Source organism: Erpetoichthys calabaricus, chromosome 1, assembly GCF_900747795.2.
Source record: "Erpetoichthys calabaricus chromosome 1, fErpCal1.3, whole genome shotgun sequence".
NCBI lineage: Eukaryota > Metazoa > Chordata > Cladistia > Polypteriformes > Polypteridae > Erpetoichthys > Erpetoichthys calabaricus.
In genome coordinates, this window is record NC_041394.2 from 71,258,994 (window position 1) to 71,275,148 (window position 16,155).

The 16,155-nt window shown below is 41.3% G+C and overlaps 1 protein-coding gene across 8 annotated transcripts in view; it reads left to right on the forward strand.

Moving 5' to 3' along the window:
* The window catches only part of rgl2 (ral guanine nucleotide dissociation stimulator-like 2), a 90,453-nt gene that overhangs the window by 52,850 nt on the left and 21,448 nt on the right, over window positions 1-16,155 (forward strand). For all 8 annotated transcript variants that reach the window (XM_051929288.1, XM_028801544.2, XM_051929298.1 and 5 more), the window contains 4 exons: window positions 7,594-7,809; window positions 8,212-8,315; window positions 11,172-11,256; window positions 11,623-11,709. In XM_051929288.1, coding sequence (XP_051785248.1) covers window positions 7,594-7,809; window positions 8,212-8,315; window positions 11,172-11,256; window positions 11,623-11,709 — 492 coding nt within the window. The remainder of the gene's footprint in view (window positions 1-7,593; window positions 7,810-8,211; window positions 8,316-11,171; window positions 11,257-11,622; window positions 11,710-16,155) is intronic.

Genomic DNA, 16,155 nt, shown 5'->3' on the forward strand with positions numbered 1-16,155 from the left:
CTTAATTTACATTCAAATTGTTACATTTGTTGAGCATATTTTAGTAAAATTTATTGCAGACATTTTTGTCACTGCCTGATTGCACAGCATATATCCTGTATCTTTGGATTAAGTTTCCTTTCTCAGAGAGTCATTCTTCTTGTCGATTTCAACATCCATATTGACATTACTACATGTAAGATGAGAAATGAATTCCTATCCTTACTGGAATCTGGTGGTCATATATTGGACTTGATCTGCACATCTGGCTTATCTGTCGGCATCATTTATAGCAGTGATTTCGGACTCTCTGATCATAAAGCAGTACTTTTCATTGTCTCATTACCTCTCCCTCCTCTTACCTGTAAACATCACATTTCTTTCAGAAACCTTAAAAATCTGTCCTCCTATCCTTGCTAATGAAACCATTTCTGATCTTTTTCTGTCTTCACCTATTCCATCAAAACTAGATAGTCATCTTGATCACTATAACACAGCCCTTCTTTCAGCACTAGATAAAACAGCTCCCTTAAAGCATAAGGAGGTTTCTCTAAGGAGATTCACTCAGTTGTGATGCGCTGTTCGCCTGGGAGTATACATGTGCAAATTGTATAACTTAATAATGGAAGAGAGCAGACAACATGGAAATGTATTATTTGAAAGAAGACATTCTTGGGAATGTAAAATTCCATTATTGTTTTTGATTGACTTGTGGGTTTACAGCAACATACACAAACAACTTTGAAATATGGTCGACACCTTGAGAGAATGTCATGTAGGACTGGCCTCACTGTGCACATCCAGGCTTTCTTTGACCATCAAAGGGTTTACATGTATGCACTAAGTGCAGCCAAGAACAAACTTTATGGCAGAATAATAGAAAGTGGCCATAAGAACCCAAGGGTTTTGTTCCCTGTAGTTAATAAATTACTTCAACCTGCATCTGGCCCAATGACCTCCTCTAACGAAGTCTGTGAAAAGTTTCTCCACTTTTTCCTCAATAAAATTAAAGATCTAAATAATTCAACTAACATAAATCCATCATCCATGTATATCTATCTATCTATCTATCTATCTATCTATCTTTATCTGTCTTCCCACTCCGTCCAGCTCTATTTGTAAATTTTCACCAGTCACATCTGCATTTGTTAATGACCTGCTTTGTAAGATGAGGCCCACTACCTGTGTACTGGACCCCATCACCACCAAACTTAAACCCTGCCTTCATGGTGTAATCCTGACTATTACGACAAAAATAAATACATCCCTTGACACTAGCTCTGTGCCAGCCACTTTTAAAATCGCTTCTGTAACCCCACTGTTAAAGTCTGGTCTTCATGTTGACAATCTTAACAATTTTCGTCCTATTTCTCACTTACCTTTTCTGTCAAAAGTTCTGAGTGTGTTGTAGCCTCCCAACTCGCCAATTACTTAACTTCTAATAAATTGATGGAACCATTTCAGTCTGGTTTCAGGGCACAGCACAGCAGTGTACCTGCTCTGCTTCAGGTAACTAATGATTGCTTATGGCAGCAGACTCTGGACAAACCAGCATATTAATTTTGTTACGTCTTAGTGCTGCATTTGATACTGTCAGACATGACCTTCTACTGTCCAGAATGGAGAACATGCTGGATATCTCTGGTACTGCCCTCCAGTGGTTTAAGTCCTATCTGAATGTCAGACAAGAGTTTCATAGTCTTTGCAATAGCAAATCCAGTTCAGTGCCAGTCACACAGGGAGCTCCTCTGAGCTCTGTCCTTGGCCCTCTGCTCTTCTGTATCTACCGTGCTTCTCCGAAAATAAGACTGGGTCTTATTTTTTTCTCCAAAATATGCGTTAGGGCTTATTTTCAGGAGATATCTTATATTTATTCATGTACAGCAATATACATTTATCCAAATACAGTCATGTTATCTTCTTCTGGAATATCGTCACAACTCTCCACATTCAAACCCTGAATTCCAGCCTGAATTTCTTGCAACTCAAGCGGCTTTGAGGATCCTACGGGATCGATGTGCATGCTTCGATATTTGATGAATGGTTCGATGTGGTGAAGCAAAATGGCGACATACAAATGCATTCATGGTGCTTTTATATTCAAGCGTCACATATTCCCCAAAGTAATGACACAATGCATTTTAAAGGTCTCACATACCATCTTTTTTTTGCACCTTCACAATACCATCAGAATGTACAGCGACGTATTTCAGCCACAGAGAAAAAAATATAAAGACATAATGAAGATGTTTATTTTGTGATTAAAGTGGAAATTTAATCCTTAAACTCGAAATTTCCAATTTAATCTCGTAGGTTACTTTATCATTAAAATACACCGTCGCTACGCGCTTCTGGAGTTTCCTCCTGACCTGACAGCAGTGGCAAGAAGCAATAGATCGCCACACAGAACACATTAAATTTATGATATTCTAGCTCTCTGCACATTTAGAATTCTTAGATTTATACTTGATATCACTTTCATGATGAAATGCATTAAAATATGTATGTTGCATTTTACAGATACATCTTTAACTTTGTTTAAATAATCCATCCATCCATTTCCCAACCCGCTGAATCCGAACACAGGGTCACGGGGGTCTGCTGGAGCCAATCCCAGCCAACACAGGGCACAAGGCAGGGAACCAATCCTGGGCAGGGTGCCAATCCACCGCAGGACACACACAAACACACCCACACACCAAGCACACACTAGGGCCAATTTACAATCACCAATTCACCTAACCAGCATGTCTTTGGACTGTGGGAGGAAACCGGAGTGCCCGGAGGAAACCCACGCAGACACAGGGAGAACATGCAAACTCCTGTTTAAATAATGAATACTGTTAATAGTTAAACATAGGGGTGGCAGAGTGGCAGCACTGCTGTCTCGCAGGGAGTCGCGTCCCTTGTGATCCTTGCCTGGAGTTTGCTTGTTTTTCCTGGTGAATTTCCATAGTGTGCTCAGTTTTCCATCCAAAGACATGAAGGTTTGGGGATTTGATGAAGCTACAATGATGTTAGTGTATGTGTGTGCTTGTGTTCACCTTGCAATGAGCTGATGCCCTGTCCAGGGATTTCGTTTCTGTCTTGCAGCGATGCTACTGAAATAGGCACATCCCCGAATTGATGGATGTAATCATTAAACATCCTTTTCAGAGATAATGTGGCAACGGGTCCTCGGAATTTAATGGATCTTTCGGGCACACGTGTCGCATCACATGAAGTATAAACCTGGCCTTAGGTGCCTTACTTTTCAGCTGACGATCTTGACTAGGGCTTATTTTTGGGGTAGGGCTTATATTACAGAGCAGCCTGAAAATCATGCTAGGGCTTATTTTTGGAGTAGGTCTTATTTTCAGGGAAACACAGCATATGCTTCCCTTTGGACATATCATTCATATGGACTCTGTTATCATTTTTATGCAGATGATATTCAACTGTATTTCACTGTTAAAAGTGAAACTTCATCAGGGCTTTCTCAGCTCACAACTTGCCTCAGTGAAATTTAAACCTGGATGGAGCAGAACTCTTTAAAATTAAATGGCAACAAAACTGAACTCCTGCAAATTGGCACTAACTTAATAAAATGATAAATTAATTAGATCCACTGACTCCATTCATTCTTTTAAAAAACAACTTAAAACTCACCTGTTCAGGATGGCTTTAAACTTAACCTGACATTCTGCCCCCTATTTCAGTCTTCCTCTCTGTCCAGATGCTCAGTATAATTTGAGTGTGTTATATCACAAGTGATGTTATTTGCCAGACTTTTTTTTTGGTATTGAATTTAGTATTTTACTCTGGTTTATTGTCTTTTATTCAATTTAATGCCTTTGTATATCCTGTAATCGGTCTGTTTAAATGTTCTATTCAGGAAACCTCTGTATCCAATGTTACATATACCTGCTGTTTCTTTATGAGAATCTGTGAAATGCCTTGAGCTATAGAAATAAAATTTATTAAGAACAGTCCCAATACAATAAATCCTAAGGAATGATGTTAAACAGTTCCCATGGAGACCGAGATAACATATAATAGTACATTCACATCAGGTCAGCTCAGGTTGGGGAGCATGCACTGGTACAACACATTGCTGCACCCACGACATGACAAAACAGCTCAGGAGCTTGGTTGACAACCCCCCAGGCAGACACGTGGTCCAGTCCCACCCTCTGGAAATGACCCATCAATCTGCCGCATTGAGGTGTTACATGGGCATCCCCTCAGCTTGGTCCAGCTGCTTGGGTCCTCAACAGTGAGGATCCTGTGAGCCGGATCACCCTTGGGGAATCACGCCACATGCCTGTAGTGCTGTAACTGACGCTCCCTCACAATGTAGGTAATATGCCTCATTCGGGACTCCATGAGATACCGCTCGTTTGACATAAAGTAAAACCAGCGTATATTCCCAATACAACATAATCAAGGAAGCAGTAAAAAAAAAAAACAAAACCACCCTGTAAATAGCTAGTGACCTTGTAGTTGCCAAAAAGTACATATATTCAATCAAATAAATTTCAATATAATATGATAATTAAAGTTTTTAAAAAAAGATAAAAATGGAAAAGTAGCTGAAAAGGAAGTAGGCAAATGTCGCATTATAAAATTGTCCAAGTTGCAAGAAGAATCTTCTTTGACTTGTTAGAACACAGTTTGACTCATGATTGTGTTTCAAAAGGATGTCAGGATCATTCTGCTTAGTTCTTTTCCTGCTTCATTCAGAGAGCTAAAAATGTAAAACAGTCTTTTAATATATAATATTGGCAGGTTCAAGAGGCTGTATCTGATATCTGCACTGCGTGGACACTGTTTGATACTGTGATTATGAGGTGCGTTTAGCAGCTGCTGCAGGGGAGAAATCTGGGAAAATAAAAATGCAGTTATTTTCAAATATAATCTCTTTCTGTCTGAGAAGGAACGTGAAGTTTTATTTGGGCTGTAGTTTGTCAAACCGAACAATAAGACTTGTTGAGGCATTCAATATACTGTGAGCTGGGGGGCTGATAACACCCTTACAGGTTATAAAACGCTGAAAGACTACCTTCACATTACTCCCTTGCTTGCTGGGCTTACTTGCAGCCGATCTATCATGCGATACGATCCGCGCGGTACTTCGCATACTTAAACGTCCGAACAGCACCTGTCCATTTTTGATTGTTTGCTTTTCTCTCTCTCTCTCTCTCTCTCTCTCTCTCTCTCTCTCTGACCTTCCCTGCCCCTGACGCGCACTCCTTTGAAGAGAAAGACATGTTTGCATTCTTTTAATTGTGAGACGGAACTGTCATCTCCGTCTTGTCAAGGAGCACAGTTTAAACTTTTGAAAAAGAGACAAATGTTTGTTTGCAGTGTTTGAATAACATTCCTGTGTCACTACAACCTCCTGTGTTTCTGTGCAAATCTGTGACCCAAGCATGACAAGATGGTAGGCTGCCGAGATCTCGGTCTGAGATTTGATATCCACTGCAGTTATTTTAGAGAATAGTTCAGCCATGAATTTCACTGAGTTTGGACTTTCACATTTTTCAGGGAGACCTTCAATTCTGATGTTGTTCCTTCTATATGCCTTCTATATCTGTCTTCCAGCGCAGCCAGTTTGTGAGTGAGAACTTTGCATTCTGATTTTACAGCCATTCCCTTTTCGACAGCGGCAGATGTTGATTGATCAACTATTTCAATAAATAAAGTCGTAAACATTTACTTCATTTATTAACTAGTCATTAAGCCCATTACAATAACGGGCGCTACAACAGTAGCGCATAAACATTAGTAGGAACAGTCTATATTAAATGGCAAGGGATTTTGACCTCATTCTTTTTGTTGGTCGTATTTTTCTTTGTCTTTCAACCTTTCTTTTGTTGATGTTTATTTGCTGAGCTGACTGTTCTTCATGGGCTGCCGCCGTGTATTGTGTCTTTTTAATTTTCTGTGACAGTAATACTGTCTTGTACGTCCACTGGCTTGTATGTCCGTAATATACCTTTAATTTTCTCTGGCGGTAATACAGGCGTGTGCGTCGGTAATATGCCTTTAATTTTCTCTGACAGTAATACTGGCTTGTATGTGGCTGTAATATGCGTCACTGTATTGTGTACCTTTAATTTCCTCTCGCAGTAATACTGGTTTGTATTTCCGTAAAACGCCAGTAACTTTCTCTGACATTAATATCGTGCATCGCACTGTGCCCCGCGCATGTGCAGTTCACCAGAAGACACACACACACGGACACCTGGACGCACACAGGGATTTTATTAAAGAGGATTACTGTTTCTTTTACATTTCATGTAGCACTTGGCGACTGTTTGGATTGTAAGCATGATCACAGTTGCCTTTACAGAGCAAAAGTGTAAGACTTCTTAGAGTGATGATTTTTGAAAGCTTTGTCTTATTTTGGAAAATACCATGTTTTTCATTTGTAATTTAAGTTGAACAATGTATGCTTCTTTAACTGCATTTACCACAACTTAGTTTTTATATTATGTGTAATATGTGTCATTATTAAAGACAGAGGAGGAAGCGAAGTAGCCTTAGAAATGATAATATTATCTGAAAAATTCCTAAATGTCATCATTTATGTCTTGAGGGCAACACAGTAGCCATTGTTTCTCATTACCAGGTGGCATGTTTCAGTTTCTGGCCCAGTCCATGTGTTAGGGAGGCTTCTCCATTCAGCTCATGCCAGTGTCAACCCCCACCTTCTACTTCTCGGGATACTCTTACCAAATTCCAGTGATGTGTTTGCCTTTTCCCAGTTTTCTAGCAATTTCAAATAGTTTTGTTTGCTACACTTTAGGCTTTATATTGTTTTTCAGATGCTTGATGCATTTTGTTTATAAGAACAAAAAATATAAAAGATTTGTATGTAGTTTTTATAAATTGTATGTATTAGACTATTCTTATTGTAATTCTTTAAGTTTAAATATTTTGCAATATGTTAATTAATCATTTGTTTTTTTTTTAAGATATTTAATAGCAGAATTCAAAACAAGTTCCTTTTTGTTTTTGATTAAGTAGTGAAAGTATGTGTGTGGAATAAAGGGACAGATTATTTCTTAATTTGTTCAGCCTGTATTTTAAAATTCCTTATATTTTAATCTTAAAATGTGCTATAAAAGCACTAGGAATAACTACATAGTGCACAGCAACATTAACAAGAGAAATGCTAATGCAACATCTTCAAAGTGATGAGCCATTACTCTGAGACCTACATTATAGGGCCATCAATATCTGGAGGTGTGCATTGTGGAAAACTGGTTACTATGCATATCAAAGTGACTCATGTTTAGAGTTTTAAATTAATTTAAATAACAAGAGTATTAATGACATAGTTAGATGCCTCCTTTTAGATATTGTCATATTTCTGAATCTAGGTGTCTAGGGGTTTCTTTGAGTATGCTTATTTATTAACTGTTACTTTTTTGATTGCTTCAGTGTGTCTAAATTGTTTTCCTTGAGCATGCTTATGTTTTTTTTTTCTTTGTGCAGTTCCTTTTTTCTCTGTAAACTTATCCGCTTGTGTGGTTTTTTGGAATTAACTCAACAGATGTCTTAGGAAATACTGTAAATGCATGTGGCAGGAAGAAGTTGTAATAATTTTTTATTTTTTTGACAATATAGGAACTCTTTGTGAAAGTGGTGCCCTACCACTGTCTGGGATCTATCTGGACACAGCGTGACAAAAAGGGCATGGAGCATATATGTCCTTCAGTACGTGCCACTGTGCGCCAGTTCAACAAGCTCATCAATGCCGTGATGTCAACATGCCTGTGTAACACTCAGCTGCGCAGCCAACAGCGTGCACGCATTTTAGAGAAGTGGATTCAAACCGCTGAGGTATGTTTCCAGCATTATAAAGAGGATGTTTTCTAAATTCGGAAAGTTGTGCATGGATGACTGGAGTTAGTGCTCGTGATTAAGTCTGGGGAAGTATTTGATTGTTATTTTTAGCAATGTTGTCTGGAACTGTAGTGTCATTTATGGCTGATCAGATGGTAGAGGTTTTTTCCTGTACTTTCATATTTAACCTGTAATAGACTGGATAGGACCTGATGCTATTTATTCATTTTTTAATTGTGTGCAACATTATAATGGAAAAAGTATTTTCAGATAATAGAATAGTTTGTATTAAAACTGGTGATTTTTATTTATTTTTTGTAACCTTTTCCTTACTGTGTGTTTTGCTTTTTTTTTCTTCGGCTTGACTTATTTTGTTGAATTACTTGTCATTTATCTTAGGAATGTCGCGCCAGGAAAAACTTCTCTTCTCTGTATGCTATCATCTCAGCACTTAACTCCAACTCAGTGCACCGCCTGAAGAAAACTTGGGAGGAGACAAACAGGTGTATTTGGATGGGGAGTTCTGTGAAAGAAAAGACTGTTGTTAGAACAGTATTAATATACATACACTGCATACAAACTGTAACCTTTAAGAAACTAGGGGGCTTCGCTCACCAACCCCAGTGTTTGGTTTTCCAGATACACACTTTTAAGATTTTTTTTTTTCTTTGAATTGTTGCCATTTCATTAGTTTCACATTTATTTCAGAACTTATGTAAAAACAATATTTGGAATCTTTTGAGTCCCAATATGCTGAATCTTTTAAATGAGGTCAGTGAGACGTGTTTAATGACTTTATACCATAATTCAGGATTGGTTTCTCTGTTTGGAATTTCAGCACAGATAAAGCGATCTACATCATCAGCAGTTAATAATTTTTTTTGCAAAGTAACCAATAAATGCATGTGAGGTAAAACATGTTTTTGAAATTGTCTGACTTAAACTTCAAAGCCTTACAATATTTACATACTTCTGACATATCACCTGTGTCCATATATTCAATCTCTATTCGCCTTTTCGTTATTTCTCCGAGTAATAATTTCTCTTTTTTTGCACTAATGCGATGTTTACTTTCTTTGTTATGACAGTCGTTTTTTTCTGCTTTCATATTCTGTATCTTGCTCTGCATGTGTTTCGCGCCTACGTTTTTTGAATTCCAGTTTTCATTATGTCTAACCTGCTCTGCATGTGTTTGGCCCCTTTGTATTTTAACCTCTTTATGATGTTTTACTTTGTTTTCTACTCTCTTTTATTTCTGACCTCGCTTTGTCCTGCTTTTTTTTCAATGAAACCTGGTCCGTGGTGATTATTTTCCCTTTTTCGAGTAATAATTTCCATTTGTTTGCGCTACTGCGATCTTTACTTTTTTTATACTTTCTAATTTTCCTATTTTCATATTCTTTAACTTTCTCCACATTTGTATCGCGTGTATGTTTTTTTTTTTTTTGAGCCTTTCGAATTCCACTGCTTTCATAATCTGCTCTGCATGTGTATAGCGCCAACGTTTGTGAACGTGTTTATGAAGTTCTACTTTGTCTTTTACTCTGTCTTTTAATTCTGAGCCCGATTGGACGTGCTTTGTTTCAATTCCACTTGTTACGGGCTGATAATTACTTTCCTTATTTTCTGAATTTGCACCTAGATTATTTTTTCTTTTTTGCTCCTTTTTCACTCCAATGCTTTTGAGTCTCTTTTCTCCAAGCTGCTTTCTTCTTCACTTAGTCATCGACGTTTCATTTATAACGCATTGTCCTTAGACGCTTTATATACGTTGAGACCCTGGAACTGTCTTCCATGATCTTAACGTGAAGATCACTTCTCGATGCCCTACTGTTTTCTCTCCAGGATTTTTTTTATAATGGAGAGAAGGATATTTAATCACTAATAATATTTGTCATTATTTATTTGCCTTCAAAATAATCACAGAAACCGTACTATTAACAGCACAAAAGTCAATGAAGTTATCCTATTTTACCTCCTCAGTTTATTTCATCACAGTTTCACTTTAATATTCCTGTAATTTGGCATCTACATGAATATCTGTCCATGTTAGTGCAAACATTTTTCATTATTGTATTGATTGGCCACTGATAGAGTTTCTCTTTTCACTTAGAAACATTCTAATGTGTCAAGCGGTTAACCTCCAGTTCACATTAACAATCTTCCCTACTGCCTCAGCAGCAGATATGCAATTGTATACAGACAGTATATTGCAGTGCAGAGTAAAGTTACATAATAGCGAACTACAGGAGTTGCTGGAGATTTGCAGAGCAGAGATTTGCATATGTATTTTATAAACATTTAAAAACATTCTGTAAATTTCTGAATATAGAATCCCCTATACGTTTAAATATCCAGGTATTGACCAAATGTGTGAAAACATGATAGACTGATACCACGTAATATTCATATGCTCATACTGGACATTTTTTTTTTTATTAAGACATTTATCACTGTGGTCTTAACCATTAGGATTAATTCTTGACGTGCACAAACGTCCCTTTTTTCTGCAATGACCACATTCTTCAGTCTTTCTTTTGTTTAACTGGTTGTTGAATTGACTAAGATGTCTATTATTTATTCAGTGAGACCTTGAGGCTACATGCTTGACCTTTTAACTGCCATGCTTGCAATTTAACTTTCTCTACACAGTAATTTAACACCATGCCCTTGTCTTGTTTCAGCAGATCTTGTGTGAATGAAAACTTTATTGGGCTTTTTGCAAGCATTACCTTTTAATTGGGGATACTGTAGTTTGTGCAGTACTGTAAGAACGGTCATAAGGAGAAGCCCATAGTAGTTCCGTTGTCCATTATATTGATCACACAAACAAACATGGGTATCACAATACTGCCTGAACTTTTTTGCTGAAACTTTTGGAAAGATCCAAATATGACTCAAGTAAGGATTTTGTCTACTTGGTGTGAGAAATGGGGTTGGATTTATCAGCACAAGAAGCCATGAAAATCATCAGTGTTTACACGTAACTCATAATCGCTCAACTATTTTTAAACAGAAATCTCTTAAACCTGCTTTTTTTGAAATTAGCTTTTGACATGATTACCATTTTATTTATTTATTTATATATATATATATATATATATATATATATATATATATATATATATATATATATATATATATACACACATACATAATATATTGTTTTGGTAAACTGGGGAGTTCTTGTTTAAAGCACTAGTTAACGAGCAGAGAGACCCAAAACTACAATCAACAATGAAGTCCTGCATGACTGTAAATGAATAATGCATCTAATATATTTAATGATTTATTTACTTGCTCTCTTTTTTTTTATTGGAGCATTGAACTTACTTACTTTTGTACGTTTGTTTTTTTAGAGAAGCAGTAAGAAGCTATGAGGAATTGGCTGACATCTTTTCAGACAAGGACAACTATTCCCAGAGCCGTGAACTGCTGAAGGAGGTAATAAATCTTTAACTTTCATCTGTTCTTTTTTCAACCTTTTACTGCATGGGGAAAATCTTTTGCAGAGACTTCTGAGAGAGGCAAGGCGAGAGACCCTGGCCTTGACCTACTTAAGAGAAGTTAAAATGGTCAGTCCACTTCTTCCCTTAAAAAGCTAAAGCTTAGCATTCAAACATATTCCTTTTAGGAGGGGAAATCAAAGGTTGCCAATCTAGACCACAAAAAACTAGGAAAGAAGCGACCTGGGGCGAGTTTTAACAAATTATGCATGTGGGTCATATTGCTCCACCCATCTACATTTCCTGTTTTATATGACTGCAAAGATTTGAGTTAATGGCTTCTGTGTGTTTTTATTTTAAACAGCATGCAGTTCACGGGACAGTGCCTTATCTTGGAACCTTTCTGACAGACCTGGTCATGCTGGACACTGCAGTTAAAGATCACCTAGAGGTTTGCAAAATACCTCTACTTACCACTTTGCAATGAACCTTACATCAGTTGCACTGCCTAACTGTAGATTTTTTCTTCTGTGTAATCCCACTGCATATGCTTATCTCAATTCATCATTGCCTTTTCAAAAGGTTTTTTGTTGTTTAAAAGAGCTTCTCTTCCTTATGCATTTTAATAGAAGCATTTCTAATCATTGCTTCAGAGCCTCACTGGCATTTAGTCCTACTTGTGCCTCTGTTGGCACCAAGCAAAGTTATTATAGTTTTTGCCTTTTTATATTAGTTTTTATTTCTATATTTTCCCTGGCCTTACTTGGAAATTAAGTTTAGTTTTAGTTTTTATTCATCATGTATTTTTAGTTTTAATTTAGTTTTTATTTCACAAAGACATTTCCATTTTATTTTTATATCTATTAGTTTCAGTTTTAGTTTTAGTAATTATGGCATGGAGCTTCTACGGAGTTTAATTTTGTGTCACAATCAGGCAGAACTGTACACTTAACGGATTTGGATATTAGTTTAATGTTAGTAGAAGCTTACTACACTACATGGTTTACTGTCTGGTTTTGTTTTTGTCTGATAAAAACAAGCATAATAATAACCAGATACTGAATATAAACAAGGGCTTTATGCCCCTGGTAGGGCCACCCAAGGCAAACTGGTCCTAGGTGAGGGATGAGACAAAGAGCGGTTAAACAAACCTCCTATGAAGAAAAACAATTTTGGACGGCGTTTTCCCTTGCCCGGACGCGGGTCACCGGGGCCCCACTCTGGAGCCAGGCCTGGAGGTGGGGCTCGATGGCGAGCGCCTGGTGGCCGGGCCTGCACCTATGGGGCTTGGCCGGGCACAGCCCGAAGAGGCAACGTGGGTCCCCCTTCCCATGGGCTCACCACCTATGGGAGGGGCCAAGGAGGTCGGGTGCAGTGTGAGTTGGGTGGTGGCCGAAGGCGGGGACCTTGGCGGTCCGATCCTCGGCGACAGAAACTGGCTCTTGGGACGTGGAATGTCACCTCTCTGAAGGGGAAGGAGCCTGAGCTAGTGCGCGAAGTTGAAAGGTTCCGGCTAGATATAGTCGGACTCACCTTGACGCACAGCTTGGACTCTGGAACCAATCTCCTTGAGAGGGGCTGGACTCTGTACCACTCTGGAGTTGCCCCCGGTGAGAGGCGCCGAGCAGGTGTGGGTATACTTATTGCCCCCCAACTTGGAGCCTGTACATTGGGGTTTACCCCGGTGGACGAGAGGGTAGCCTCCCTTCGCCTTCGGGTGGGGGGACGGGTCCTAACTGTTGTTTGTGCGTATGCACCGAACAGCAGTTCAGAGTACCCACCCTTTTTGGAGTCCCTGGAGGGGGTGCTAGAGGGCATACCTTCTGGGGACTCCCTCGTTCTGCTGGGAGACTTCAATGCTAACGTGGGCAATGACAGTGAGACCTGGAAGGGCGTGATTGGGAGGAATGGCCCCCCTGATCTGAACCCGAGCGGTGTTTTATTATTGGACTTCTGTGCTCGTCACGGATTGTCCATAACGAACACCATGTTCAAGCATAGGGATGTTCATATGTGCACTTGGCACCAGGACACCCTAGGCCTCAGTTCGATGATCGACTTTGTGGTCGTGTCGTCGGACTTGCGGCCACATGTCTTGGACACTCGGGTGAAGAGAGGGGCGGAGCTGTCAACTGATGACCACCTGGTGGTGAGTTGGCTTCGATGGTGGGGGAGGATGCCGGTCAGGCGTGGTAGGCCCAAACGTGTTGTGAGGGTCTGCTGGGAACGTCTGGCAGAGCCCCCTGTCAGAAGTAGCTTCAACTCCCACCTCCGGCAGAACTTCGACCACATCCCGAGGGAGGTGGGGGACATTGAGTCCGAATGGGCCATGTTCCGTGCCTCTATTGTTGAGGCAGCTGACCGGAGCTGTGGCCGTAAGGTGGTCGGTGCCTGTCGTGGCGGCAATCCCCGAACCCGCTGGTGGACACCGGTGGTGAAGGAAGCCGTCAAGCTGAAGAAGGAGTCCTACAGGACCCTTTTGTCCTGTGGGACCCCGGAGGCAGCTGATAGGTACCGGCAGGCCAAGCGGAATGCGGCTTTGGTGGTTGCTGAGGCAAAAACTCGGGCGTGGGAGGAGTTTGGGGAGGCCATGGAGAATGACTTTCGGACGGCTTCGAGGAGATTCTGGTCCACCATCCGGCGTCTCAGGAAGGGGAAGCAGTGCAGTGTCAACACTGTATATGGTGGGGATGGTGCACTGCTGACCTCGACTCGGGACGTTGTGGGTCGGTGGGGGGAATACTTCGAAAACCTCCTCAATCCCATTAACATGCCTTCCAATGAGGAAGCAGAGCCTGGGGACTCAGAGGTGGGCCCCCCCATCTCTGGGACTGAGGTCACCGAGGTGGTCAAAAAACTCCTTGGTGGCAGGGCCCCGGGGCTGGATGAGATACGCCTGGAGTTCCTCAAGGCTCTGGATGTTGTAGGACTGTCTTGGCTGACACGCCTCTGCAACACCGCATGGACATCAGGGACAGTGCCTCTGGATTGGCAGACCGGGGTGGTGGTCCCCCTCTTTAAGAAGGGGGATCGGAGGGTGTGTTCCAACTACAGAGGGATCACACTCCTCAGCCTCCCTGGAAAAGTCTATTCAGGGGTCCTGGAGAGGAGGGTCCGTCGGATAGTCGAGCCTCGGATTCAGGAGGAACAGTGTGGTTTTCGTCCTGGTCGCGGAACAGTGGACCAGCTCTATACCCTTAGTAGGGTCCTGGAGGGTGCATGGGAGTTTGCCCAACCAGTCTACATGTGTTTTGTGGACTTAGAAAAGGCATTCGACCGTGTTCCTCGGGGAATCCTGTGGGGGGTACTCCGAGAGTATGGGGTACCGGCCCCCCTGATAAGGGCTGTTCAGTCCCTGTACGATCAGTGCCAGAGCTTGGTCCGCATTGCCGGTAGTAAGTCGAACCCGTTTCCAGTGAGAGTTGGACTCCGCCAGGGCTGCCCTTTGTCACCGATTCTGTTCATAACTTTTATGGACAGAATTTCTAGGCGCAGCCAGGGTGTTGAGGGGGTCCGGTTTGGTGGGCTCAGGATTGGGTCACGGCTTTTTGCAGATGATGTTGTCCTGTTTGCTTCATCAGGCCGTGATCTTCAGCTCTCTCTGGATCGGTTCGCAGCCGAGTGTGAAGCGGCTGGGATGAGAATCAGCACCTCCAAATCCGAGACCATGGTCCTCAGCCGGAAAAGGGTGGAGTGCCCTCTCAGGGTTGGTAGCGAGATCCTGCCCCAAGTGGAGGAGTTCAAGTATCTCGGGGTCTTGTTCACGAGTGAGGGAAGAATGGAGCGTGAGATCGACAGGCGGATCGGTGCGGCATCCGCAGTAATGCGGGCGTTGCATTGGTCTGTCGTGGTGAAAAAGGAGCTGAGCCGCAAGGCGAAGCTCTCAATTTACCAGTCGATCTATGTTCCTACCCTCACCTATGGTCATGAGCTATGGGTAGTGACCGAAAGAACGAGATCGCGAATACAAGCGGCTGAAATGAGTTTCCTCCGCAGGGTGTCTGGGCTTTCCCTTAAAGATAGGGTGAGAAGCTCAGTCATCCGGGAGGGGCTCAGAGTAGAGCCGCTGCTCCTCCGCATCGAGAGGAGTCAGATGAGGTGGCTCGGGCATCTGATCAGGATGCCTCCTGGACGCCTCCCTGGTGAGGTGTTCCGGGCACGTCCAACCGGGAGGAGGCCCCGGGGAAGACCCAGGACACGCTGGAGGGACTATGTCTCTCGACTGGCCTGGGAACGCCTTGGGATTCTCCCGGAAGAGCTAGAAGAAGTGGCCGGGGAGAGGGAAGTCTGGGCATCTCTGCTCAAGCTGCTGCCCCCGCGACCCGACCTCGGATAAGCGGGAGACAATGGATGGATGGATGGATGGATGAATATAAACAATTCTACGCAATTTTATAATTTGTGCTGAACAAATCTCTGCCGACTGTTGGCACTTTTTATCTTTTCCTTTTATTGCCCAGAATAGGACAATTTGTATTGAAATTTAGGTTCATTTTAAGGTTTGAGGGTTTTTTACTCAAAATGTCTATAACACACAACATATCATGCTCCAAGACAATGTGCTTATAATGAATGCCTTCAATATTGCATTCAAAAATCTGCCATACTGGGCTTTATTTTCTACCAGTCATATTGATCTCCGATTCCATCTCAGGCACATGCAATTTATAGGCAGAATTTTGCCACCTGCAGGCCTGAAAAGATCAAAAATCAGAAAACAGATTCTGCTGTTCTGACAGGTGTGATTATGAAAATCATGGGGGCTTAGGAAGAACATGATTCTTAGACTTGAATCAATGTGCAGACCCCACCTAGCTGTATTGAGAGAAACAGAGAAAAACAAGCATGTAGTGTGAAGGTTAGGGGTAGTGAGACTTGAATAGCCCATAGCCCATGT